Source organism: Vipera ursinii (genome assembly GCF_947247035.1).
Source record: "Vipera ursinii genome assembly, chromosome: 1".
Taxonomy (NCBI): domain Eukaryota; kingdom Metazoa; phylum Chordata; class Lepidosauria; order Squamata; family Viperidae; genus Vipera; species Vipera ursinii.
In genome coordinates, this window is record NC_139512.1 from 320,232,278 (window position 1) to 320,258,215 (window position 25,938).

The 25,938-nt window shown below is 37.7% G+C and overlaps 1 protein-coding gene across 1 annotated transcript in view; it reads left to right on the plus strand.

Moving 5' to 3' along the window:
* Window positions 1-1,255: 1,255 nt before the first annotated feature.
* Window positions 1,256-25,938, plus strand: part of SOS1 (SOS Ras/Rac guanine nucleotide exchange factor 1) — a 56,116-nt gene continuing 31,433 nt past the window's right edge. Inside the window, exons 1-10 of the mRNA XM_083379233.1 lie at window positions 1,256-1,912; window positions 6,175-6,300; window positions 7,690-7,821; window positions 10,216-10,380; window positions 10,914-11,123; window positions 13,604-13,747; window positions 17,610-17,720; window positions 17,804-17,902; window positions 19,759-19,886; window positions 20,546-21,201. Coding sequence (XP_083235359.1) covers window positions 1,826-1,912; window positions 6,175-6,300; window positions 7,690-7,821; window positions 10,216-10,380; window positions 10,914-11,123; window positions 13,604-13,747; window positions 17,610-17,720; window positions 17,804-17,902; window positions 19,759-19,886; window positions 20,546-21,201 — 1,858 coding nt within the window. The 5' untranslated portion in view covers window positions 1,256-1,825. The remainder of the gene's footprint in view (window positions 1,913-6,174; window positions 6,301-7,689; window positions 7,822-10,215; window positions 10,381-10,913; window positions 11,124-13,603; window positions 13,748-17,609; window positions 17,721-17,803; window positions 17,903-19,758; window positions 19,887-20,545; window positions 21,202-25,938) is intronic.

A 25,938-nucleotide genomic window follows, 5' to 3' on the forward strand; every position in this document is an offset into this window, starting at 1 on the left:
ATGGAAAAACCCCAAAAAGATCTCTTTAAACTCGATGAATGGTGTAAAATTTTCCTAATTGGGGGGTTTTCTGAAGCACTGCAAAAAGGCTGTTTTTGCTGTTCTCCATAATTCTTTTTTTTTTCTCAAAATACTAGGATAGAAGGCATTCAGTTAAGCTAACTGGAACTTTAGAACAGCACATAACTGAGCCGTGGAATTGACACAAGATATTGTGAAGAATGCTACCTCAGAATGAGATAAATTGATGGAGAAAAAGTTGATCAGGGATTGCTAGCCCTGAAGACTCAATGTTACCTCCAAACATTGCTCGCATGGGAACAAAGAGAGGAGAAAGATTTGTCTTTGTCTCCCATTTGTCAGTCCTGGAAGGCAGCATGACTCTTTTATTTATGACATCCTTCTGGAATTGCAAACAGGTGAATTGACACTATTTTTTATGACACGTCCTTAGGCTCATCCAGGACTTTCCTTCCTGTACCCTTTTTATATTACAAACTATTTTATAAAATGGTAAAAACTATTTTACAATATTGCACTTCACTGGACCAGGCAATTTCCTGACAGATTAGGAAAGGCAAGATTAAGCAGAAACATATTTTAAACTTGATCCCTGAACTGCATACATTTCAAAGCTAAGGAAAATGTTTTTTGCAAGGGAAATGTAAGAGTACAAATTGGAAAACCTGAATTAATTTTCTTAAGAGTAATCAAAGTTATTCTCGTGCCGCCAACATAACCCCACACATCTTCGTAACTGAACGGAAAAACACGCCTCTCCGGCTTCCCGTAATTCCAACAGAATCCGCAACGTTCGTTTACTGTCAAACCAATTATATGAAGGAATCCAATATTATCCCGCGTTGTCTTGTTTTGAATGTTCAAGTAGAGAGACCGACGACGGAGTCATGAGTCCTCCGTGCCACAGGCGGCGCTCGGACAGATCTGTCCCATTTTTTTTTTCCTCCCCACCCCTTTCCAAAGCAAATTTTAATTTATTGCACAGATGTTCTCAATTTTATTTCTATCTTGGTTTCTGTACTTATTATATGTTTTGCTGTTAGCCGCCCTGAGTCCTTCGGGAGATAGGGCGGGATATAAATCCCATCAATCAATCAATCAATAAATAAATAAAAAAGCTTCGCTCAAACATTCGGTTTTCGATTCCCGATCCTAGACTGAGAAGAGGTCACGATTAGCTCACTTGTCTCACTTCCGCACTTCAAAGGAAGAGGAAAAGGGAAAGCAAACCGAACAACTTCCAAAGAAGACGCTTCGGGGGGGGGGGGGAGGAGAAAAAAAAAAGAGGATTATTGAACCTGAAGTGCGCATGCCCAATCAGCCTTCACGCTAACTGCGCATGCGTCGGCGGTTGTAACCATCAGGACAAGGGAAGAAGCAGCCGAGAGTTCAAAAGCTGCAGTCGAGACCCGGCCCCTTCTCCAAGAGTAACCGTCATTTTCCTTTCGTTGTCGGTTTCCCCTTCGGACCTTTTCAGTCTCAGACCTGTCAGGACGGGAGATATAAGATGTCCGCTGGTGTCTTGTTCCCAGGCCGGTCCCGGCGGCGCTGAGTGAGACGAGGCCAGGCCGGGCGGCGGTGACCGGGAAAGGGATGTCGCCTCCGTCCCCCGACGTTGGGTTTTGCCGCTGCCGCCTTTGGCGGCTCCCGCTGCCTCTCTCCTCCTCCGGTTCCGGTTGCTGCCTGCGACCTTCGCTCCAAGCCCGGCAGCAACGTCGAGCTCGGCCCCGACAGTGATTCCCGTCGTTTCCCCCCCCCGCCCGCCCGCCCGCCCGCCCTTAGGGGGCGGGACGGGGTAGGCAAGATGCAAGCGGCTCCGCTGCAGTACGAGTTCTTCAGTGAAGAGAATGCGCCCAAGTGGCGGGGTCTCCTTGTGCCCGCCCTAAAAAAGGTGAGAGAGGCTGTAGACGAGACCGTGAAGGTTAGAATGCGTGCAGATTATAATGCAGGGGTCTTCAAACTTGGCCCTTTTATGACTTGTGGACTTCAACTCCCAGAATTCCTCAGCCAGCTTTGCTGGCTGAGGAATTCTGGGAGTTGAAGTCCACAAGTCATAAAAGGGCCAAGTTTGAAGACCCCTGTTAGAATGCGTGCAGATAGCGCATGAAGATTAGAGACACAGTTACATAGTTTTTTATTTTTATTATTTTAATTCCATTTATATCCCGCCCTTCTCTGAAGACTCAGGGCGGCTTACAAGCTTAGCAGTAGCCTTCATTCAATGTATATGCCTGCTTGTTAGGGCTTTCACACACACCCCAAGCGGCATTATTACAAAGTCAGCTTAATTGCCCCCAACAATCTGGGTCCTCATTTTACCTTAGTTGGCGCCTGGGATTGATGACTGATGGTAATTACCGTAGCTGAGATATTTGCTAATTCCCCAAGGGAGAAGGTACCTATTCCCTATCACTGTTTCTTGGATAGACACCAGGGAATTATGATAATCAAATCTCAGTGATTTGGGTAACCTGCAATAATTTGCCTTGGGGAAAATCAGTATGCGCATTCTGCAAAATGTGTGCTAGACTGCAGTAGAAATCCATGCCACTGTGTTGAAAATAGCCCCCAACAATGGCTGGCCACAAAATAAATTAAATCTCGTTTCTACTTAGAGACCAGAAGTGGGGGGAAGGGATAAAAGTAAAAAATTGAAGAAACTAAAAGAATATGGAGACGCACAATAAATAAGAAGACATTAATATAAAGAGTATTTTCTGAAAAAAAAATCAAGATTGATCATAAAAGCATGTGCAAGTAAGTCAGCATATTAGAGGAGAGTGTATTGGAAAAGTTAAATAGCCTTGAGATATTAAAAGAAATGCTACTTCAACTGTATGAGAAAGTAGTGTTCTGCTTTGCTTTTCCTAGTGTCATTTCTATATATTCTCTTACTTTAATTTGAAAGCACATGAGTCAAGGATTTTGCTGAAAATAAATGATTTAGGATTAATTAAGTGCTGGAGAAGACTCCTGCGAGTCCCTTGGACTGCAAGGCGGTCAAACCGGTCAGTCCTAGAGGAGAGCAACCCTGACTGCTCTTTAGAAGGCCAGATCCTGAAGCTAAAACTCAAATACTTTGGCCACCTAATGAGAAGGAAGGACTCACTGGAGAAGAGCTTAATGCTGGGAAAGATTGAGGGCAATAGAAGAAGGATGGAGTCACTGAAGCAGTAGGCGTGAGCTTAAATGGACTCCAGAAGATGGTAGAGGACAGGAAGGCCTGGAGGAACGTTGTCCATAGGGTCGCGATGGGTCGGACACGACTTCGCAACTAACAACAACAACAACAAGTGCTTGGATAGGAGACCACCTGAAAATCTTATTTGGTATTTTAGATGCTATGATGAAAGGCAGTATATAAATCTTATCAAATGGATAATAAATGCTGTATAATGAATGTATGAGTATGTTGTTATTAGCCTAGCCATATATTTTACTCTATATGTGTGTTTTTCTTTCAGACCTACATCATGTTTAATTCTAATTCTCATAATTAGCACATGCTAGCCTGGTTTTAAGCCAGGTTATTCTGAATTAAAGTTAGCATTGTACATGACAGTTACATTGTAGAAAAATAACTGTCATGTACAACAAGCATATTGCTTTATTGCAAAAGCATGTCAAACGTGACATCACGCGACATATCGCGACTTTTCCCCCACTGCCAGCAATGGAGTGGGTGCGGTTTTGGCGTGATGCATCCGGCCCACAGGCTGACAGTTTGACATGTCAGCTTTATTGGGAATCAATTTGAATGCTAGTCCATGCAATCCACACATGCTGCTAAACTATACATAAGTTGAAACTTTGCTGTACCAGCCGAAAGGAAATTTTTATTTTTGTTTCCTTTACAAACAACTGTCATAAACTGGGGGGAAAATTCACTATGTCAAAAAAGCTAAACACAGTAGTTTAGGAAACACTGTAAGTTTTGAATTCCTTATGTTTTATTTAGCATTTTGTTTCAGAAAGCAAAATTCACTTAACAAATGTTTCACTTAGCAACAGGAATTTTGGGCTCTGTTGTGGTTGTAAGTGAAGGACTATCTGTATTTCTTTTGTATTAGCTTTACTGCCTTCAAGATTACAATGTAGGGTACACTGCAGTCCCTCCTCCAAATTTTTCTCCATATTATTCTTATGACATCGAGTGGGATGAGATAATGATCATGCCAAGCCACCAAATAAAACCTCTATGGCTGAATGTTGAATCCATAATCATTATCTAACATCTTAAATTTACATATAAATTTAAATTTATATGGTAGTTACATTGAATGTTGACACTATTGAAATAGCTTTATAATATAATTCTGGAATAGTAATTAGTTGTAATTCAAAAATGTGTATTAATAGAATATAATTAGAGTAGAGTAGAGTAGAGTAGAGTAGAGTAGAGTAGAATAAGTAACCTTGGAGGTCTTCTAGTCCAGCCCCCTGCTCGAGTAGGAGAACCTATACCATTTCAGACAGGTGACTGTCTAGTCTCTTCTTAAAAACCTCCAGTGATGGAGCACCCATGATTTCTGAAGGCAAGCTGTTCCACTGGTTAATTGTCCTCACTGTTAGGAAGTTTTTCCTTAATTCCAGGTTGCTTCTCTCTTTGGTCAGTTTTCAACCATTGTTTCTTGTTTTGCCCTCTAGTTCTTTGGAGAATAGTTTGACACGTTCTTCTCTGTGGCAGCCCTTCAATACTGCTGGAATACTGCTACCATGTCACCCCTGTTTCTTCTTTTCTTTAGACTAGCCAAACCCAAGTCCTGCAGCTGTTCTTCATATGTTTTAGACTCCATGCCTTTGATCGTTTTAGTTGCTCTTCTCTGAACTTTTTCCAAGGTCTCAACATCTTTTTTGTATGATGGTGACCAAAATTTGTTGCAGTATTCCAGGTGTGGTCTTACTAGGGTTTTATAAAGCAGTACTAATACTTCATGTGAGCTTGATTCTATGCCTCTGTTTATACAACCCAGGATTGTATTAGCTTTTTTGGCTGCTGTTACACATTGCTGGCTCACAGTCAAGTGATCGTCCAATAGGACTCCAAGGTCCCTCTCACAGTTACTGTTTTTGAGCCAGGTTTACTCAAATGTCATACTAAGCTTTGTGTTGATTAATGATGGCTTATTTAATAAGCATCAAAACCAAACAAGCCACATTCCGGCTTTAGTATGTTCTACAATCAAACAATAGCCTTTGAATCTCCTTTGTTTATAAAATAAAGAGGGTATTCTACATATTATTGTTTGAATTAGGTCAGTATCTAATTCTATTTCTTAATTGCTTCAGATACTAATCTTTTTCATCAAATGGGTGAACATAAATATTTGTGCTAATATGAGTTGAGCCTTTTTTGTACTCTGCTTTACAACTAAAGATACATGATTTTTACATTAAATATGAAACTTGACAATTGAAAGCAATGTTATTTTCTGAGTGAGTGAATGTGGTATTTTTAAAAAATATAGATTTCAATCAAGGTGAAAGTTACAGGAAAATGAATTAATGCAGTAGTATTTGTCTGGAAAGTATAGATGAATATTCAGATTTACTGCTGTTTCCAAATACTTTATATTCTTAGAATTACTTCAGTTTCTTCATATTATAATCATGCTTTCTGCAGATAAATAAAATTAAACTTTACTTACTTATTTTATACATCAAATTTAGAAACCATTCATCTCACTCAACATTAGCATAATACTGATATCCTTTACAACATTTTTGTGCATAGTGGTACTTAAAAGTTGGTCATCCTGTTGAATTTTCAATATTTCTGTGTTAGGGTGAAGTTAGGATTCCCGCCACCTCACTCTTTAAAACGTTGTCGCAATATCTTTTCAGATCACATTTTATTGCCCATTCTCCCAGCAAAAAAAATAAAAATATACTATAGAATGCATAAATGTTTAACATTACATTTCATAATATATCACCTATGTTGTTATGTATAGCTTATTTCATATTTTAAAAATAATAAAAGATATAAATATCTGTTAATGAGTTCATAGAGGTTCATAAATCTGAACCAGAAATTTTCGATGCACAGTTCTTTTGTCTTGACTGTAATGATACTTTTGTTCTTTGTGCTTCTTTTTCCTTTACGGTCTGAATCTAAGGTTTTTAATAAGTTCAATTATTTGTTGAATATAGGTCCAGATGCAAGTCCATCCTAAACTATCTTCTACAGAAGATGCTTTGCAGTATGTTGAGGAGTTAATTCTGCAGTTACTAAATATGCTGTGCCAAGCTCAGCCAAGAAGTTCCTCAGATGTAGAGGTACCACTTGTAGTTCATTTGCAATTCTGTACATTATTGATGTTCTCTTTGCTGATATACAGGTAGTCCTCAACTTAAAACTGTTTGCTTAATGACAGCTCACAATGACTGCACTTAACAACTGTTATAAAAATTGTCATAAAATCAAGTCTGGTTTGATTTTTGACTGCTATGACCTAATGATAATTCTGGTCTCAATTGTGATCATAAGTGGAGACCTATCTGTATTAAGAAATACCCATAATTTATTTTTAACATGGATATTTGAGTATAAAATATATATTGAGTTGTTATGAAATTTTGACATAATTTTGCTATGTTGCATTGTTTGTTTCTACTGTTACATTGAAAACTCCTTTGACACAAGTATGAGGGATATGGGAGGTTTAGAAATAGAAAAAATAATAAGTAAATAAAATGTTACAAAGCAGAAAATTAGGTTTGATCCTGTTAGAGTATGTTGGCATCTGCTACTGCAGAATTGCAGTTAGAATGTAAGCTGATTTGAATATGTGAAATCATATACTGAATAAAATTTTAGCAGCTGCCCATTCACCTCTGAGCATGACTTTAATTGTTCATATCTTTATATTCAAAATATCTTAAATCCTAAAGATCTTAAGAGTATTCTCCCCATTAGCTCACCTGTACATTAAAATAATTGGATGAGGATCTTATCCTAGTATCTTTGTAAGGTAAGTGTAGAATGAAGACATTCTTTGGCAACATTGCAGGATGGAAGGCTGAGTCAACCTTGAGCCGGTCAGGATAAAACACCTGGCTTTGAGCAGAGTTAGCCTGCAACATTGCATTCTAACCATTGCACCACCACAGGTCTTATCAGTTGTGTATAATTTATTTGAGACTATTCCATTATATTTTTGGATTGAATAATTTCCTGTACATGTTACTTATACATTTATTATTTTATTTATTTTATTTTATTTTAATTCCATTTATATCCCGCCCTTCTCCGAAGACTCAGGGCGGCTTACAAGCTTAGCAGTAGCCTTCATTCTATGTATATGCCTGCTTATTAGGGCTTTCACACACACCCCAAGCGGCATTATTACAAAGTCAGCTTAATTGCCCCCAACAATCTGGGTCCTCATTTTACCTACCTCGGAAGGATGGAAGGCTGAGTCAACCTTGAGCCTGGTGGGATGCGAACCTGCACTAATTGCAGGCAGATGGTGTTACTTAAGGAGGCATTAGCCCACTGCTCCACCAAGGCTCAAGACATTGTGTTTTGTAGGTGAAATGAAATACAGAGTTAAAAAAAAAAATCTCCCCCACCCCTAAAACTAGCTTTAGTTACTTAGGACATGGTAATACAAAAAGCTATCTACTGTTTATATATTTAACTGTACTTCCTCTGTATGTTACAAGGATCGTGTCCAAAAAAGTTTTCCTCATCCGATTGATAAATGGGCAATAGCTGATGCGCAATCTGCTATTGAAAAGAGAAAGCGAAGAAATCCATTATTTCTTCCAGTAGAAAAAATTCATCCACTCTTAAAGGTAAGTGATACGAACATAATATATATAAGATATTACAAATTCAATAGATTAGTTTGTTTTTCAAATAACCAATAATATTTTGAAAGAAACCAATTTCTTAAAACTTATAAATAGAATTTATTTTCCAGTCCATCTAGATCTTGTTTAAATAATCTGTCACTCTTAATTAATAAAGATTAATAAAGATATCTACTTATTTTAATTGGCATTAGTAGCCAGTCAGAAAGTTTGACTGTCAATATGCTGTTTCTCCCATTACTCTGATGAGAATTAGATGATGGAGAACTTGGAGGTGCTTCAGCAAAGCAAAGATCAGGCATTATCCCTGCCCTTCTTTAGGTTGTGAAAAGGGTTTCTTCCTTGTTATATGTGACACACGATACTTCAAGACTTGGAACACCTAAGCTTGCCATAACTCTGGAGAAAGGCTGAGGATTATAATTTTCATAACACCATAGAATTGGAAGTGATCTCAGAGATCAAGCAGTCTAATCACCTGTTTAGTGGAGGATCTATTAAAACATTTTGGATAGATGGCTATCCATCCTCTGTTTAAATACTTCCAGTGAAGGGGAAATGATGCAGCCTTCATGATGCAACCTGTTCTACTGGTTGACAGCTCTGTGATACTTCCTTGAAAGAAGTGAAATTATGAACCTGTCTCTGATCCAGGGCATGGCGTTAATGTAAGAGTGATCTTTTGGTCAGAACCCCATAATATCCTTATTCCATACTGTCACCATGATTTCTCGTTCTAGGGGTTTTTTAACTGTTTTATTCTGTTCTTTTTAATGAATTTGTAAGCTGCTCAGAATCTTCTGGAGTGGGTGGCAATATTAAATAATTTAAATTACATCTATTCAACCTGTATGGATGAAAAGTAATATGTATTCTTAGCCAGTCTAAATGCAAGATTTAGGCACTTTGGATTCTGAAAATTTTAATTAGTTGTTACATTTTTCAGTATAAATGCATGAATAGTTTGTGTGTTTGTGTGTGTGTGTGTGTGTGTGTGTGTGTGTGAAGTGTTTGTTAAGTATTTAGATTACCTTGCTAGGCCCCAAACACGGGGCAAATCTTATTTCCTGTTTCAGCCTAACCCAAGGCCATCAAAAGGCTGTAGTCACACAGTGACAGCTCATATTTGTGTAAATTTTTTGGATTGCTAACAAAGAATTAAAGGGAGACTGATATAGCTATTTCAAACTTATTTGTTCTCATCAGTCAGCCACACCCTTCTGAGATTCGCACCTGGGCTGATTGCACATTAGGCATTTGTTCTAACCCTTAGGCCACAGGCTCTTTCTCGCTTTGTTAGCTGAGCCTAGCAAGGTATTCTAAATACTTAACAAACACTTAACACATATCTCCCTTGCTTCTCAGCTAACTAAGCGAGAAAGAGCCTGTGGCCTTACATGTTGATTGGTTGATGGGGTTATTGTTTGTGGATTAGATTCTCGGTTATATTTGGGACTACCTGCTCCCAAGGGTATCTGCTCACCCCATACGCTACAAGATAGAGAACTTACTCTGAATATCAGCTTTGTAGGACCAGGTCTGTCTTCTCAGTACTAGTCCCTGCTCTTTGGAATGATTCCCCACTCCAATCTCCATTGACAAATGGTTGGGCCTGACTTTGCAGTAAGTCATTTAAAATCTGATCTGTCTCTGAGTGTTTGCTTCAGGATGAGCAAAACACCCAGTTGGTGAATATTGTGTATGTCAGTTCTGATCACCATTTTATTGGTTTATTTAGTTTTTAATGGTCTGTACTGTGTTTGATTAGCTCTTATATACCAATTTGAGTCACATTGTCTGAGTTGGGCAGCCATATAAATGTTTCAAATAGATACTTTGTTATTGCAAAATAACATGTGCAAGCTTTAGAATACAGATTCTTCATAAGTGAAGTAGTATAGAAACCAAAAATGAAGGAAAATCCCAAAATTATGACTAATATTATGGCATTTTATGAAAACATAAAAACAGACATTCAGAAACAAAAAGTAAACCTTTGCTCCTTTGACCCCGATGATGTGCTCCAATGATTGCTCTAGTACAGGGTCCCCAACCCCCAGTCCTTGGACCAGCACCAGTCCACAGCATGCCAGCAAGCAGGCCACACAAATAAGCAAAGCTCCATCCTTGGGATGCAGGTAGTATTCAAAACTACACTCCCTCTGGTCCATGGAAAAACCTTTCTCCATGGCACCAGTCCCTGATGCCCAAAAGGTTGGGGACGTCTGCCCTAGTATCTAGAGGAAACTAAATAAATTTGTGCATCTGTCAATGTTTCCCTTTGCTTTGGTTGAATAATTTTCCATATTTAAATGTATACATTTATTAAGTGTGTCTGGGTTTAATGAAATATTAAAATACGTTTATCTCTTTCAGGAAGTCCTGGGATATAAAGTTGACCATCAAGTATCTGTTTACATTGTAGCTGTATTGGAATACATTTCTGCAGATATTTTAAAATTAGTTGGAAACTATGTACGAAATATAAGACATGATGAAATTACTAAACAGGACATCAAAGTGGCAATGTGTGCTGACAAGGTATATACAGTCATATTTATAGCTATGTCATCTTGGCACTAGCTGAATTTAGACATGGGAATGGGCTTCTGAGAAATAGGAAATTGAATTCTCATTTGTTTCTGTTAGCTTCATCTTTCATGCTAATATCTGGGTCTTCCAACAATTTTTCAAAAGGTTTCAGTTTAAAAAGGAAATAACATCTCCTTTGCACTTTCCATTGTTTAGCTGGTGGTTCATGACATTGGTGCACTGATCAGTATTTCTGAATGAAATTCTGTAACAGAATCTTGAGATTCTAACTGTTGCGCAATTCTGTATAATTAACTGGTTTCTTAAGTGTCAAATGAGATTGTAATGAAATATCTAATATCTAGCTTACTTAAAGTAAGGAATCATTGTTGATTGTAAGAATTTTCCTTCTGCCAATGATTCTCAGGCAAGTACTTATATATTATGTTAATTTTCACACCAACAGTTTATTATTCAATTGTACAATACAATATGTTCTCTTTTTGATATATGGTATTAAGATCTTCCTCTTTTTCAAACAGGTGTTGATGGATATGTTCCATCAAGATGTAGAGGATATTAGTACCCTGACGTTATCTGATGAGGAACCTTCCACATCAGGAGAACAAACCTATTACGATCTTGTAAAGTCATTCATGGCAGAAGTTCGACAATACATAAGGGAACTGAATCTCATAATAAAAGTTTTTAGAGAACCTTTTATTACCAATCCAAAATTGTTTTCAGGTCATGTAGGTATCTTGAATTTATTTTTTATATATTGTTAGTATTATTTAGGAAAAGTGTTTTATTAGAGGACTTGATTAAGAGAAAACATAATGAGCATAGTATCTTAAAATCAAGTGCACACTTGCTCTCTCTATATATTATATTACATTGTATTATATGTGTGCGTGTGTGTGTGTATAATATATATATATATATATATATATATATATGTGTGTGTGTGTGTGTGTGTGTGTGTGTGTGTGTGTGTGTGTGTGTGTAAATTACTAACAAAGAATTAAAGGGAAACTGAGATGCATTTCTGACTCCTTAGTCGTCCTCAGTCAGCTATACCTTTCTGAGATTCGAACCTGGGCTGATTGCATACAAGGCAGTGTTATTTGCCTCTAAGCCACAAGGTCCCTCTCGCTCTGTTAGCTTTTTTCTGCAAGGGAAGATATGTTTCAAATGTTAACTATTTAGATTACCTTGCTAGGCCCCAAACATGGGGCAAATCTTTATTTCCTGTTTTCAGCCTATCTTGAAGGCCATCAAACAGGCAGTAGTCACACCGGACAATTCATATATTTGTGTAAATTACTAACAAAGAATTAAAGGGAAACTGAGATGCATTTCTGACTCCTTAGTCGTCCTCAGTCAGCTATACCTTTCTGAGATTCGAACCTGGGCTGATTGCATACAAGGCAGTGTTATTTGCCTCTAAGCCACAAGGTCCCTCTTGCTCTGTTAGCTTTTTTCTGCAAGGGAAGATATGTTTCAAATGTTAACTATTTAGATTACCTTGCTAGGCCCCAAACATGGGGCAAATCTTTATTTCCTGTTTTCAGCCTATCTTGAAGGCCATCAAACAGGCAGTAGTCACACCGGACAATTCATATATTTGTGTAAATTACTAACAAAGAATTAAAGGGAAACTGAGATGCATTTCTGACTCCTTAGTCGTCCTCAGTCAGCTATATATATATTAGATTTTAGATTTTATTTGATTTATATACCGCCCTTTCCCGAAGGACTCAGGGCGGTTTACAGGGCATTTTAAAATCATATCAACATAAAATACAAAGTTAAAAGAGAATTAAAAGATTAAATTATCCCTGAAAATAAAACCCCAGTTAAAATTCTCAGCCTGGGTCAGAGAGCTCAAAGAGCCAAGTCTTCAGGTCCCGGTGGAATAAGCGTAGGTCATATATGCCTTTAAGATTATAATATTGGTATAACCACTCGAGCCCCAAATTCTGTTGGTTACCTACATAAATGCAACATACCTTGTTGTTTATGTATGCCAACTTTCTTCTAGAACTAAGATATAGTCACCAGTTTAACCTTCTAAAAGTCTAATCAAGCTTCTAGAATTCCTTGAGAGTTTCAACAGAAATGGGGATGAGATGATCCTACTGACATTATTAAAAACATTTTGAACATACAAATAGATAAAAACCATCATCAAATGCTCTTAAATAGCCTTCCTATCATACGAGGATTTGTCTCCATTGTTAAAAAATAGAAAGACTATAAAATAAAAACAAAAGCCTCCAAAAAACCCTAAAAAAAGACATTTTGATGGTAGAGATAAGGAAGAAGAGTCCTTCAGGGCTCTGTGTTGGAATTTATTTTGTTCATAAATAATCTAGGCTTGGCAGTGAACTAGGCAAATAGTGAATAATATTAAACTATTCAAGATGGTAACTGAAAGTGGTAGACTGGCTACAAACAAAGGCATAGCAACAATGGTTCATTAGAATATCTGCAAGAACTACCACTTACCTGCAAGTAACTGGTGGGACCACAAAATTGACAAAGTAATAAAAAATGAAGAAATTAAATTGCTCTGGACTTTTGAATTCAAACAGATAGGTACCTGTCACATTATACTCCAGACTTAACAATTGTTAATAAGAAAAACAAACAAGTCTGGCTAGTGGACATTGCAGTACCTGGAGGCAGGAAAATAGAAAAAAAAATAGGAAAAAATCACAGAATTTTAAAGACCTGCAAATAAAAGTAGAACAGCTGTGGTAAAAGATAGTATTCAAGTAGTGTTCCATTTGTTTTGGGATTGCCCCCAAGGCACCTGTAACTGTTGGTTCAGGTAGTCCTTGACTTAGGACCACAGTTGAACCCAAAAATTCTGTTGGTAAGTGAGACTGAATCCGGTTTGCCCCACTGAAATGCTGCAGTTGCCATGAGTAGAAGTAATTGCAGGGACACTGCGACAGTCCTAAGTGTGAGGACTTGTCATAAATCACTTTCTTCAAATCTAATTAAAGAAGAGAATATGAAGAGCCTTGTGCCTAAGGTGGAAGAGCGTCTGTGCAATCTAAGTACAGAGTAATGAGATAAGTAGTGGAAGTTGGCTATGAAGGCCATGGTGTGGAATGCTGTTTCATTATTTTCTGTGTAGGATGTCCCATGATCAACGTATTTAGTATTTAAATATCTCAATTCCTACTTCTATACATTATTTACCAATATGTTTGTTTTACAGGATGTAGAAAATATATTCAGCCGAGTATCAGACATTCATGAACTTAGTGTGAAGTTGCTAGGCCATATTGAAGATACAGTAGAAATGACTGATGAAGGCAGTCCCCATCCATTAGTAGGAAGCTGTTTTGAAGATTTAGCTGAGGTAAGTAACATTATTTATGAATGGGCTACTATGCTGTATTTTCCTGTATTTCTGACTTGGGTATATCATACATCTTTAAAAAAATGTAATTTCCATGTTGTCAGCCATTTCTTTTGGCCTCAGGGTTGAAGTATGACATTGCTATACTTTTTAACTATATTTAACAGATTGTGCTGCCTGTGGTTGTATTTTCACAAAAAAATGTTATCGGGTTTATGGATTAGATTTGGTTTTACACAAAACATTGATTCTATTTAGAGAAAATAATCTTTGGCATGCAAAAGCTGTTGAATAGATTTGAAGGTAGCTGATTCAGTTTGATGATTAATCTGATTTGGAGATTAATAAGATCATCTTTAAGTTGAATCTTCAATTAAACTTTTTCCCAATGCTATTAACAGAAGCTGAAGATGCTTCAGTCAGTGGTTGATTACTTTTAGATACTCTAAGTTAAACTTTTGTTTTTGATCCAGTGTTTGTTTTAGGCATTGAATCTTGGTTGCCTTCTGGAATAATTTTTGCTTTATGATTTTCCTAGACTTTTTGAAGCCTTCAGTCATTTGATGAAGCTAGGTGTAGAGTTCTGTAGTTAAGTCTTAGTGCCATCCTATTTAGTTTACTATGGTGTATAACTAAATTTCAGTTATTACAAACACATAGCTAACCTACTGAGGGGAACCGAATAATGTAATCATACAATAATATTGTACAATAATACAATAATATCTCATTACGTTTTAGACCTAAAGCCCTTTCCTGGCATTTGTCCAAATTGATGGAGAGTTCAAGAGAAAGGAAACACAGTTGAAGCCCCTACCTTTCTCTGGAACGACCTCTTGAATTTATAGATCCTAAAGAGGAGCTATATTTATGTTGGCTTGAAGATTAGTACAGGTAGTCCTCGAGTTACGATGGTAATTGGGACCAGAATTTCTGTTACTAGCCAATGTGATTATGAAGCGCAATGTCACATACCGTATATACTTGAGTATAAGCCGAATTTTTCAGCCCACTTTTTGGGCTGAAAAATTCCACTTCGGCTTATACTCCAGTCAACAAAAAAAACTTACCGAGGACTTGTGCGCGGCCGAGGCTTTGGTGCTACTTTCAGAGCCTTCTCCGCTAATCAGCTGTCTGCCCATCAGCTGTCCATAGGGATGCTGCAAAGCTCTCCTTCTCTAGGCCTTGGACTCCCTCCTGGCTGAAGAGTAGATGAACCAAGCCAGCAAGGAGACAAAATGTTTCTGCAGCTGTTTTTCCTCTGAAGTTTTTTTTTTTTTTAAAGTAATCTCCGAAGGTTATGCCAGAAAATGGAGGACGCTGGGTCTTTGCAAGCTTTAGCTGTCCGCCTGGCTGCCTGAAGGCCGCCCTTTTCAGGCAGTCTGACAGACAGCTAAAACTTGCAAAGACCCAGCGTCCTCCATTTTCTGGCACAACTTTTAGGGATATTCCTACTACTACTATTACTACTACTACTACTTCAGGAGTAAAAAGTTGCAGAAAAAAATTCTCTCCTTACTAGCTTAGTTCCTCTACTCTTCCATCTGGAGCCAAGGTAAGATTTTAAAAAGGGATATTGGTTGGAAGGCAGAGGGAGAGTTTAGTTTTAGCATCTAAAAAAAGGGGGGGGGAAATCAGCGAGTACATCCCAACCAGCTTTTTATGTTTTTGTTATTGAAGAAATATGGGGGAGGGGGAGGGGTTCTGGGGTGGGTTGGGGAGGGGATAATATTGTAACTTCAATAAAAATTTTCAATAAAAAAAAAGAAATATGGCTTTCTGGGGGAAGGTGGGGAGGGCGTTAAGGAAGGAAAGAGTTTTTGGAAGCTCGTCCTGAAGCTGCCTTTTGTGCAAGGGGCCTTTTCTCAAAGCCTAGAGAGGCAGCTTTGTTGCCTCCCCGTAGACAGCTGATGGGCGAACACCAAAAGCTCCAAAAGGCTAGGGAACTAGTCCCAGAACAAAACGGAGACCTGCCTGGCGGCAGAGGCTTGCAGAGCGCGGATCCAGCCTCCGAGGCATGCAGAACGGCGGATCGGCTTATACTCGAGTCAACAACTTTTCCCAGTTTTTGGGGGTGAAATTGGGGGTCTCGGCTTATACTCGAGTCGGCTTATACTCAAGTATATACGGTAACTGCATCCCTTAGTGACAGCAATATTGGTAGTCTTTGTTGCTGTCATTAACTGATCATTAGGTAAAGACCAATCTTGATCCAAGCCATTCCTGACTTGATCCTTTTCAGCCTGAGCCTCAGTGAGGTAAGGGACCATCTCTTCTTTCTCTCATCCCACTCGCTTATCTCCCACCCCCAGCTCTGCCCTTTTGGCTTTCCTGCACAATAGAATAGCTTGGTGCTTGGGCCAAAGAAGAGGCCTGAGGTCTTCAGCAGTCTCAGGTAACAGTCCCCCCCCCTGGGCCTCTACTTCAGCCCCAGAGCCTCCAGAACCAACAGTGAGTGCCACTTCAAGCCCCATGCCATGCCCAGACATCACAGCAGAAAGCAACAGCTGTTCCCATTTCCTTGCATTCTATAGGCCCTGCCATACTCACCTTCACCATCTTACTGCTGGTGCTAACAAGTCACACCTGGTCCTGTGCAAGGCAGCTGCTGACCATGCTAGGCCTTCTGCCCAAGGCCACTCGCACCATTCTCACAATGGTTTATAAAGCTTTCAGAAAACTCATAAGACCTTCCAACCATCATGAGAAGATTGTGCCTGCTGTTCTTCAAATCATGTGCAGGCCATAGTGTGGCTGGGTCTTGGCCCTGGGATAACTGGCCACATGTGGGGCTTGAGTTGGCACTCCTTGGCTGTGGCAGCACTGGGTCTGAAGTAGAGGGTCAAGGCAAGTAGCAGCTAGGTGAGACTGATGAAACTCCTAGCCCTTTACTTCAGAGATGGGAAACGATAGGCAGGTGAGAGGATTTGAAGTGTCTCTGCGATCATTAGTGTGAGTAAACTGCCAAGGAGTCGAATATTGATCATATGTTTTAGGGATGTTTCAACGATCGTAACTTCAGGAACCAGACATTAGTACAATTCATTCAATGCTGCCATAACTTTGAGCAGTTGCTGAACAAATAGTTGTTAAGCAAGAACTACCTGTATTTATCTATCAAATTTAGAAACCACCCAATTTCCTCAGAAGACCCATTTCCAGATCCTATAGAGATCTATTTGGCACACATACCACTATTCTGGCAATAGGAAAAAGATATTTGTAATTTTTCATTCTATTTCTTCTAATTTTAATTTCTGCTGCTTTAACTACTATTGTAATTCATTACAATTTTCTATTATTGAAACTTCTAACAACTTCTAAAAACATAAAAACATACATTATTTCCACCTTATCATAGTAGCTTCTAAAGTGGGAGAGAATGAGAAACATCATTTTTTAAAAATTTATTTTAGCCACTTAATCCCAAATTAACTTTGGACAGACTATTCAATAAATATATAAACAAGTTATATTTTTCAAAGAATTTTTTTTTCTAAAAATTGGTATATAATTCTTTAAATCATTCCAACAAACACTTGGATTTTCTTTATAACCAGAGTTAAGTCAAATGGAGACTTTTGTTGCACTGATAGACCACAGAAGTGGGCCGGCAGCCATGCAGCCTCCTTCTGGACAGGACTGTTGGTGCCGTTGCTGCGAGGCGAGGCAGATGTCGGGGGGGAGGGGAAATCAGACATCCCCCAAAAATAAGACTTTTGCCTCTTTTGGAGGCAAAAAATACATAAGACTGGGTCTTATTTTCAGGAAAATGCGGTAGATTCATGAATGTTTGTATGTATGTTGACATGAAAATTTGAAGCAATGAAATAGTTGAAATATTCTTCAAACCTTTCCTTAGGAACTAGCATTTGATCCTTATGAATCATACACTCAAGATATTTTACGGACTGGCTTTCTTGATCATTTTCTTAGCCAATTATCAAAGCCTGGAGCAGCCTTCTATTTGCAGGTATGTTAAGTAATATGTTTATATAATGGATATTGTAGGTATCGTAAGACTTGTAATACTGAAATACTTTTTTTAATTTCCAGTCAATTGGATATGGTTTTAAAGAAGCTGTTCAGTATGTTTTACCTAGACTACTTCTAGTTCCTGTTTACCATTGTCTTCACTATTTTGAACTTTTAAAGGTAAGAAAAAATAATTCCATCTAATATTTATGAAATTTTCAATAAACTATTAGTGATATATCCCTAAAGAAGTTCTTCATTTTCAGGAATTTCAATATGTATTTTAAGCTTGATACTGCCAGTTCAGTGGCAGAATTCATAAAGAAGAATTTGTTCTCTTCATGTATAAACAGGCTGTTTTTCATAGTGATTTGTATCATGTTAACTAAAATGTAAAGAGAATTCTATTTTTGCTTAAAGACTTCAACATTTGCTAAGTGTTACTTTATCGGTGCTATAAATTCAGGGTTTGTTTCTTATTTAGACTTTCATTCTACCTTTCAACCAAGAATACATGAGAGCCTTTCCCATTTTTACTCAGAAACCTCCACTCTGTGAAATAGATTGTGCTAAGAGTAGATGACTGGCCCAAAGTCATTCACAGCACTAAATCTCCCTGCTCTTACTCTAGCAGTTTTACACCACTTTCATTTCTATGTTGAAACTCTAAAAAAATCCACGTGTAACAAAAATAAATAGTATACTATGAATCTAATTATACTTTATTTTAAAAGTTGTTTGGTACTTTTGCAGTTTTCTTATTTAGGTAGTAGTGTTGATGCATAGTACTTTGTACTGTTGATTAGAGAGTTTATTGCAAAAACAGGTATTTTTTAAAAAAAATCTCACATCATAATTTATTAAGGAGATGTCTGCTAGGCAGACCATGTGTAGGCTTCAAAATTCTTCTGCCTACCTCAGAACTCCGCTTTTTAATTCCTCATAAGACAGATATCACTGCTCTGAATTTCTTCTGTTGCAGTTAGTAAAAATAATATTTGCAGTAATCCTTTTAAACACAGAAGCATTTGCAGAAAAGCTGCTAGGTTTGTGAAGATCCAAAGTTAGGTGGACTTGCAGGGAAGAAATGGTTAATTAAAGATAGCTCTGCAAAAGCGGAGCCAAGGATTGGCAGAATGAAAAGCCGGCAAGTAGACTGGGTCTTCATAATTCCTTTCTGGAGAAGGAGAGGACTTGAAATTGCCTGCATGTGTTTCCAGACAATTGCTTCTTATCATGAGACTGCAAGATAGCTGCCTCTGGTCACTTTAGAGTAGGGGCCCGCGGCATACCAGCAACCAGGCCGTGCAAACAACTGAAGCCCCATCTGCTGGATGCAGGCAGCATTGTGAAACCACGTTTCCTTTCCCATGCGGACAAATCTTTCTCCACAGAACCGGTCCCTGGTGCCCAAAGGATTGGGAGCCTCTGCTTTAGAGTTCTGGGAGACAACAAATAGCCGTGTTGTTCAAACCATAATTGGCACCTTCAGAATTTACAGAGTTTCTTTTTTAATCATTTTTGGAAATTGCTTGTAAATTGTTTTTTAGCTATTAAGAATCTTTGGATCACAAACTAGGAAAACACTGGTGAGTTTCCTTCAACTTTCAGCAAAAGAAGTTTTTAAGACCTATTTTTTTTAATAAGCAGCAAAAAGGTGATAGCTTTGTTTTGGAAAGTCACAAACACTAGGAGTCCAGACAATTTGAAATAAGATTTGGAATTAATTATAATAATCCTGTGGGGAAATGCTCTTGTTTTGAATTATTTTAGGGGGAAAAACATGACAGGATGGGACTCTGTGTTGAACACTAGAGAGATCTAGAAGGAACTAAAGATTACAATTAAGGGATTTTTCCATGTAAACACCAGGAAATTTTACGTAGATAAATTGTCCCTTTCCTCTCTTAGCATTATTATTATTTGTTAGATTATCACAAGTATAACTGCATCAAAAAGAAATGCTTTCCTCTGACAGATAAAAACTGATCTGTAAGGTTTTATACTCATATAAATTATTCCCCTCCTGTTCGTAGCAATTAGAAGAGAAAAGTGAAGATGAAGAAGATAAAGAGTGCTTGAAGCAAGCTATTACAGCCCTGCTTAATCTTCAGAGTAGTATGGAAAGAATTTGCTCCAAAAGTCTTGCAAAGAGAAGGCTTAGGTAAACGTACTTCTGTTTTCTCCTTACTTTTTAGTCCTGGAGCACTGTGCTACAAATCTGGATTTCTCAGTTTCCTTTCTTAGTAAACAACGAACAAAGTAGCTTGCAACAATATGATATTTCAGAGGAAGTGACATCAAAGTCCGGATAGCTATTGTTTTAAAGGTGTATGTGTGTTTGCTTTGCTTTCATGCTTCTAGTAAATGCATCTTGAGACTCTACTGGTAAGCAGAAAGAAAAAATAGTTTGTATTAACTATTATTCAAATAAAAATATCTTGCAGATTAATTTAGAGCATTTAAACAGTCTTTCGTACTCATTCGGTAATAGTGTAGGGCATGTGGTGATTGTAATACATAAGAATGGAAAGTAATGTTCTGTTTTTTTACTTGTTAACAAAGTATTAATTGCTACTTGATGGTTTAAATGTGTCTGACTGACTGGAATCTGACTGGATTTGTCGATTACATCTTTAAGTATGACAGCACTTTCAGATCTGAATTTTTTTGCGTATAGTTGAAGCTAACTTGCTGGTCTCTATCATCTTCTAGATCTTATTAAACTCTTCTCCACATTACTTGTCAACAAACATATTATTTTTCTGCTAAATATGTGATTGTTACTGTATAAATAAATATCGTCCTGCTCCTCTTTCAAAGTGAATCTGCATGCCGATTCTATAGTCAACAAATGAAGGGGAAGCAGCTAGCAATCAAGAAGATGAACGAGATCCAAAAGAATATTGATGGCTGGGAAGGAAAAGACATTGGACAGTGCTGCAATGAGTTTATTATGGAAGGAACTCTCACACGTGTGGGTGCCAAACATGAAAGACATATATTTCTCTTTGATGGTCTCATGATCTGTTGTAAGTCAAATCATGGCCAACCAAGACTACCTGGTGCTAGCAATGCAGAATATCGTCTGAAAGAGAAATTTCTTATGCGAAAGGTACAGATCAACGATAAAGATAACACTAATGACTACAAGCATGCTTTTGAAATCATTTTAAAAGATGAGAACAGTGTCATTTTTGCTGCTAAATCAGCTGAAGAGAAGAACAACTGGATGGCAGCCTTGATCTCTTTACAGTACAGAAGTACCCTAGAACGCATGTTAGACGTCACAATGTTGCAAGAAGAGAAAGAGGAGCAGATGAGATTTCCAAGTCCTGAGCTATATAGGTTTGCAGAACCTGATTCTACCGAAAATATTGTTTTTGAAGAAAATATGCAGCCCAAATCTGGAATCCCAATTATTAAGGCAGGAACTGTTGTCAAACTGATTGAGAGACTTACATTCCACATGTATGCTGGTAAGGAATCTTTTCAAATCTTTAAAATATCTGAGTTATTTTTTAATTGTCTCTGTATGCCAGTAGAACTAGAAAGGTTGGATTTGATTTAATTTTATTTGCTAGATATTCCTAAAGGCTCTAAGGCAGGGGTCGGCAACCTCGGCTCTTTTATGACTCGTGGACTTCAACTCCCAGAATTCCTGAGCCAGCATAGCTGGCTCAGGAATTCTGGGAGTTGAAGTCCACGAGTCATAAAAGAGCCGAGGTTGCCGACCCCTGCTCTAAGGGGCTAGCAAATCAAAACATAAAAAGAATCCCTTCAATAAAAGTAAAGGCAAAACAGGCTGAGGCCATCCCATGAATAATAATAATAATAATAATAATAATAATAATAATAATAATAATAATAATAACAACAACAACAACAACAACAAAAACAACAACAACAAACAGCCCAGCAACAACAACAACAACAAACAGCCCATTCACAAAGTCAAAGGATACAGGTAGAAAAAGACATCAGATCTCTTCTTTACCTTGTACCTTGAATAGGTTTTGTGTGCTTTGTTGGCCATCTTCTTAATTTTAAGAACATGTTACCAAAGTAAAATTGCTCAGCTACTATGCCTTAGATGCTGGGTCATTTAATTTTGCATTAAAATATAAAGAAGCATTCAGGTCAATGAAGTAATAATAAAGTACTACCACTATTTGTTAAGTTATAAGACGTGGTTGTAAAACTGTCGGAGACATAAACAGGCATTAAATATTCATTCTGTTTGTAGTCTTCAAGACTGCAGCCCGCAATGTAGCTTAAGCTATTTTCAAAAAAAGGAATCTTATATTCCAGTAAAAGGATTTCGTAATAATATGCTACAACCCATAATGTTGTTAGATAATTGTTTACATTTAATATTTTGTAAAGATGATACTGTAAGACTGCAATAAATGACTGCAGTAAAGCTTTATTTCCTGGGTCACTTGATTCAGATCATCTAAAAACCTTTGAGCATAAGATCACAATTGCTTGTGTCAAAGCTGCCCTGCTCCCATACAGAGGGCTAGATATGACCCTAGAGATCTCTTTTCCTTAATAATGTTGCTCACCAGTAACGTGGTGCCTCTTTGCCTCATCATGTTGTTGCCTCTGGTCCTTACCATCAGGAACAAACTCCAGTATCATTTATCTTGTCGTTCTCCTTTTTGAATCATTTTTCTGTCTTGTCCTGTCACCCTCTCTTGTTTCTAGTCCTGACTGCAACCTCCTGTCTTTCTCCACTAGCCATAAACCCTTATGCTATTGCCCCTCCTTATTTATTGATTGATTGATTGATTGATTTGATTTGATTTGATTTGTATACCGCCCTTCTCCCGAAGGACTCAGGGCGGTGAACAGGGACATAAATATCAAAATACCCAAAATACGTCTTGCCTCTTCTACCATGTTCCCTTCGCACATGTCTGTCCAAATACTGTTTAAAATTCCCAGGAGTTTTGGCATGGTTATATCTGAATATGGTGAGACATAATAATAAAGAACTGGTCGGGTGGCAGTAACAGAGAACCACACTGATTGATAGAATTGAGTGCCAATTCTTAAGGAAATATATCCTCAAACTATAGATAGCTTGTTAGGCTAGCCCAGGGGTAGGCAACCTTGGCTCTTTTATGACTCATGGACTTCAACTCCCAGCATTCCTGAGCCAGCCATGCTGAGGGAAAAGGGAGAGGTTTCCAAGCTGAGCCATGCTGGCTCAAGAATTCTGGGAGTTGAAGTCCACGAGTCATAAAAGAGCCAAGGTTGCCTACCCCTGGGCTAGCCCATCTGTTAACATATTTGTTTATATTCTGACAATTGAAGGCTGAAAATATTTCCCTCAAAAGAAAAATACAGAATTGGAAGGGACAATTTAAGCTATCAAATACAAAAAGGAATAAGAAATAGTAAGCCGAAGAAATTAAAACATGCAATTGAAAAAGAAAGGAAAAGGAATCATAGTAAAACTAGTTTATACCAATTTTCTTCACTTTGTGCCTTTTTTTCCTTTGTTTTTGATCTGTCTATATGCTGCTTCATACATTGCTTTTCTTTGGCTTTTTACTCTTCATTTTTCTGCATTTCAATTGCAATTTCGTCACTTCAATTTTTTTTGTCTTCCCTTTTTTCTCAACCTGTTCATTCTTCTGCTGTGTATTTATTTGTTTTGTGATCTGATCTTCATTCATTGTCTCTGAATGCCAACTATCTAATGTATTTTTTTTCATAGTGGTCACTCATTTTTGTACCCAGTTCTCATTTGATAAATATTTATTTCCTGCAACAGACAATATGCTGCCCATTACAGTATCTTTTTACCAACTTTTGCATATCCTAAAATTTCTGTTTTCTTATTTTCTTATTTTAATAAACAATACTGTACAACAAAGCCCATTGATTTATTCTAGTTCTTTGTTTACAGTTAGGTATGACTTGCAATGGTTCATTCCATTTTTTCCTCTTAAACACAACCTTGGTTTTTTATGTGTTAGTTTTCAGAAGGTTACTCCTTATGGATCATATACTCTAACATGCGCTATAAAAGAAATTTTCCGTTAACAGCAAAGCATCACCTGCATAAAACTTGCCAGCCATCAGATCTGTTACCGCCAAAAGCATTTATTGCACATTTATTTATAAATAAGCAATGAAGAGAACATTGTGTATACCAGTATATCTTGTTCCCTGCTCAATGGTATACCTAAGCATTCCATTTATTTGTTTATATGCTTTACTTATATTGTCTGTAGCACACTTGCTAATTCAGCAACCAACTTTAAATTTCACATTCATGTAAAACATTTTGTAATTCAATCCTTTTTTATAATTTTGTTCCCTAATGCTACAATTAAAATGCAACAAGGTATTTTGGAACAGATATGGGTGAGTTCTGAGTGCCTTCTTAATTCAAACTTGTATTTTCTTGAAATTGCCCAAAATGATGTGTCCCACATTCAGAACTTATCACTCCTGTATCTTTCATTAGTTATCAGAGTAGTTCATGATAAACTAGTTGTGTTTTTACATTTAGGTTCATTCTGTTGGCATACATCTACATATAAAAAAAAATTCGCAAATTTCAAAGTCATATTTTTCTCAGATAATCACCATACAGTCACAGAATATAAGTGTTCGAGTGGACCTTGGAAATCATCTTTCTTGTAATTTAAACTGATGACTTCTTATCTTCTGAAACAACTCTGCCCTGTTTTCTGACAATTCTTCAGATACTTAAAAATAGCTATCATGTCTTCCTGCAATTTTCTTAGGATAAGCATAGTGCTAGTCATGTGGGCATATTTGGCCCCTATGGCCCAAAGATGTCCAAAGCCCAGTTTTATCCTAATCATACCCACATTAATCACCTCTAATCTGGGGACTACTTTTTAATTTAATTTAATTAATTTTATTAGATTTATATACCGCCCTTTCCCGAAGGACTCAGGGCGGTTTACAGGGCATTTTAAAATCACACCAATACAAAATACAAAAGTTAAAAGACAATTAAAAAGATTAAATTATCCCTGAAAATAAAACCCCAGTTAAAATTCTCAGCCTGGGCCAGAGAGCTCAAAGAGCAAGTCTTCAGGTCCCGGCGGAATGAACGCAGGTCAGGGGCAGTCCTGAGCTCCATGGGCAGCTGGTTCCAAAGGGCAGGTGCACCCACAGAGAAGGCCCTCCCCCTGGGTGTTATCCGCCGACAATCTTTTACTGGCGGCACCCTGAGAAGACCCTCCCTGTGCGAGCGCACTGGACGAAGGGAACTTGATGCTGGCAGCAGGTGTTCCCTTAAAAATACTTGCAGGCCAAAATACAACTTCCTGCCTCCCGTGAAGTAGAAGACAAAGTATTGTTCTGAGAAACCTTCAGAATGCCATCTCCATCCTTAAAATGATAATGGGAGTAGGGGAAAGAAGTATTGCGAAAAGATCTATTACGAATGAAAAATAAACACTTATTTGTATTTATTTATGCAGAAACTGGGTGTGAAGTCTTTCAAGGCAGTTTCCCCCAAAATGACCTACATTTTCTTCTTGTTTTTTAACATTTATTTCATCATTGTGTTTGAACAGCACTTGCACATAAATGGGTGGGAGCCGGAAATTACCATTCTCTAGAACTTCCTTTCAAAAGTATTTTTGATTGTTCATTGGCCATCTGGCCTGGCTTGCCATAGCAGAAATGATACAAACATTGTTTTGGTCCAAATCATTAGTAGTATAAATGCTGATATTACAATCTTTCACACACCTAGCTTTATGCATTCCATTGTATTACCTTTCACTTACTAAAATCTGGACTAAGAATCTGAAAAGAGCTGTTTGGCTAAACCCTAGTATATGTCTCTGCTACAGATAAAGTATTAACAATTGGACTACTTTTAAGAAATCATGACTCTGTTTCACTCAAGTGTTTATGAAGATGCATGTCCTAGGGCTTACTACTCTCCGAAGTTTGTATGATTGTAGAATTGAGCTGTTCCTTGTGTATCTAACTCTTTTGCTACTGTTCTGCTCCTTATCGGATCAGACAGTATAACAAGGCTAGTTCCACACTATTTATCTATCTATCTGTCTTTCTGTCTGTCCATCCATTCATTGTATACAGCTGCCCAATTTACACCCAAGTGTGTCTGGACGGATTATAACTTTAAAAATCTGCAACATAAAATCCCATAAAATATCACCTCATATTGCATTAAACATGGTCGGTTTGGG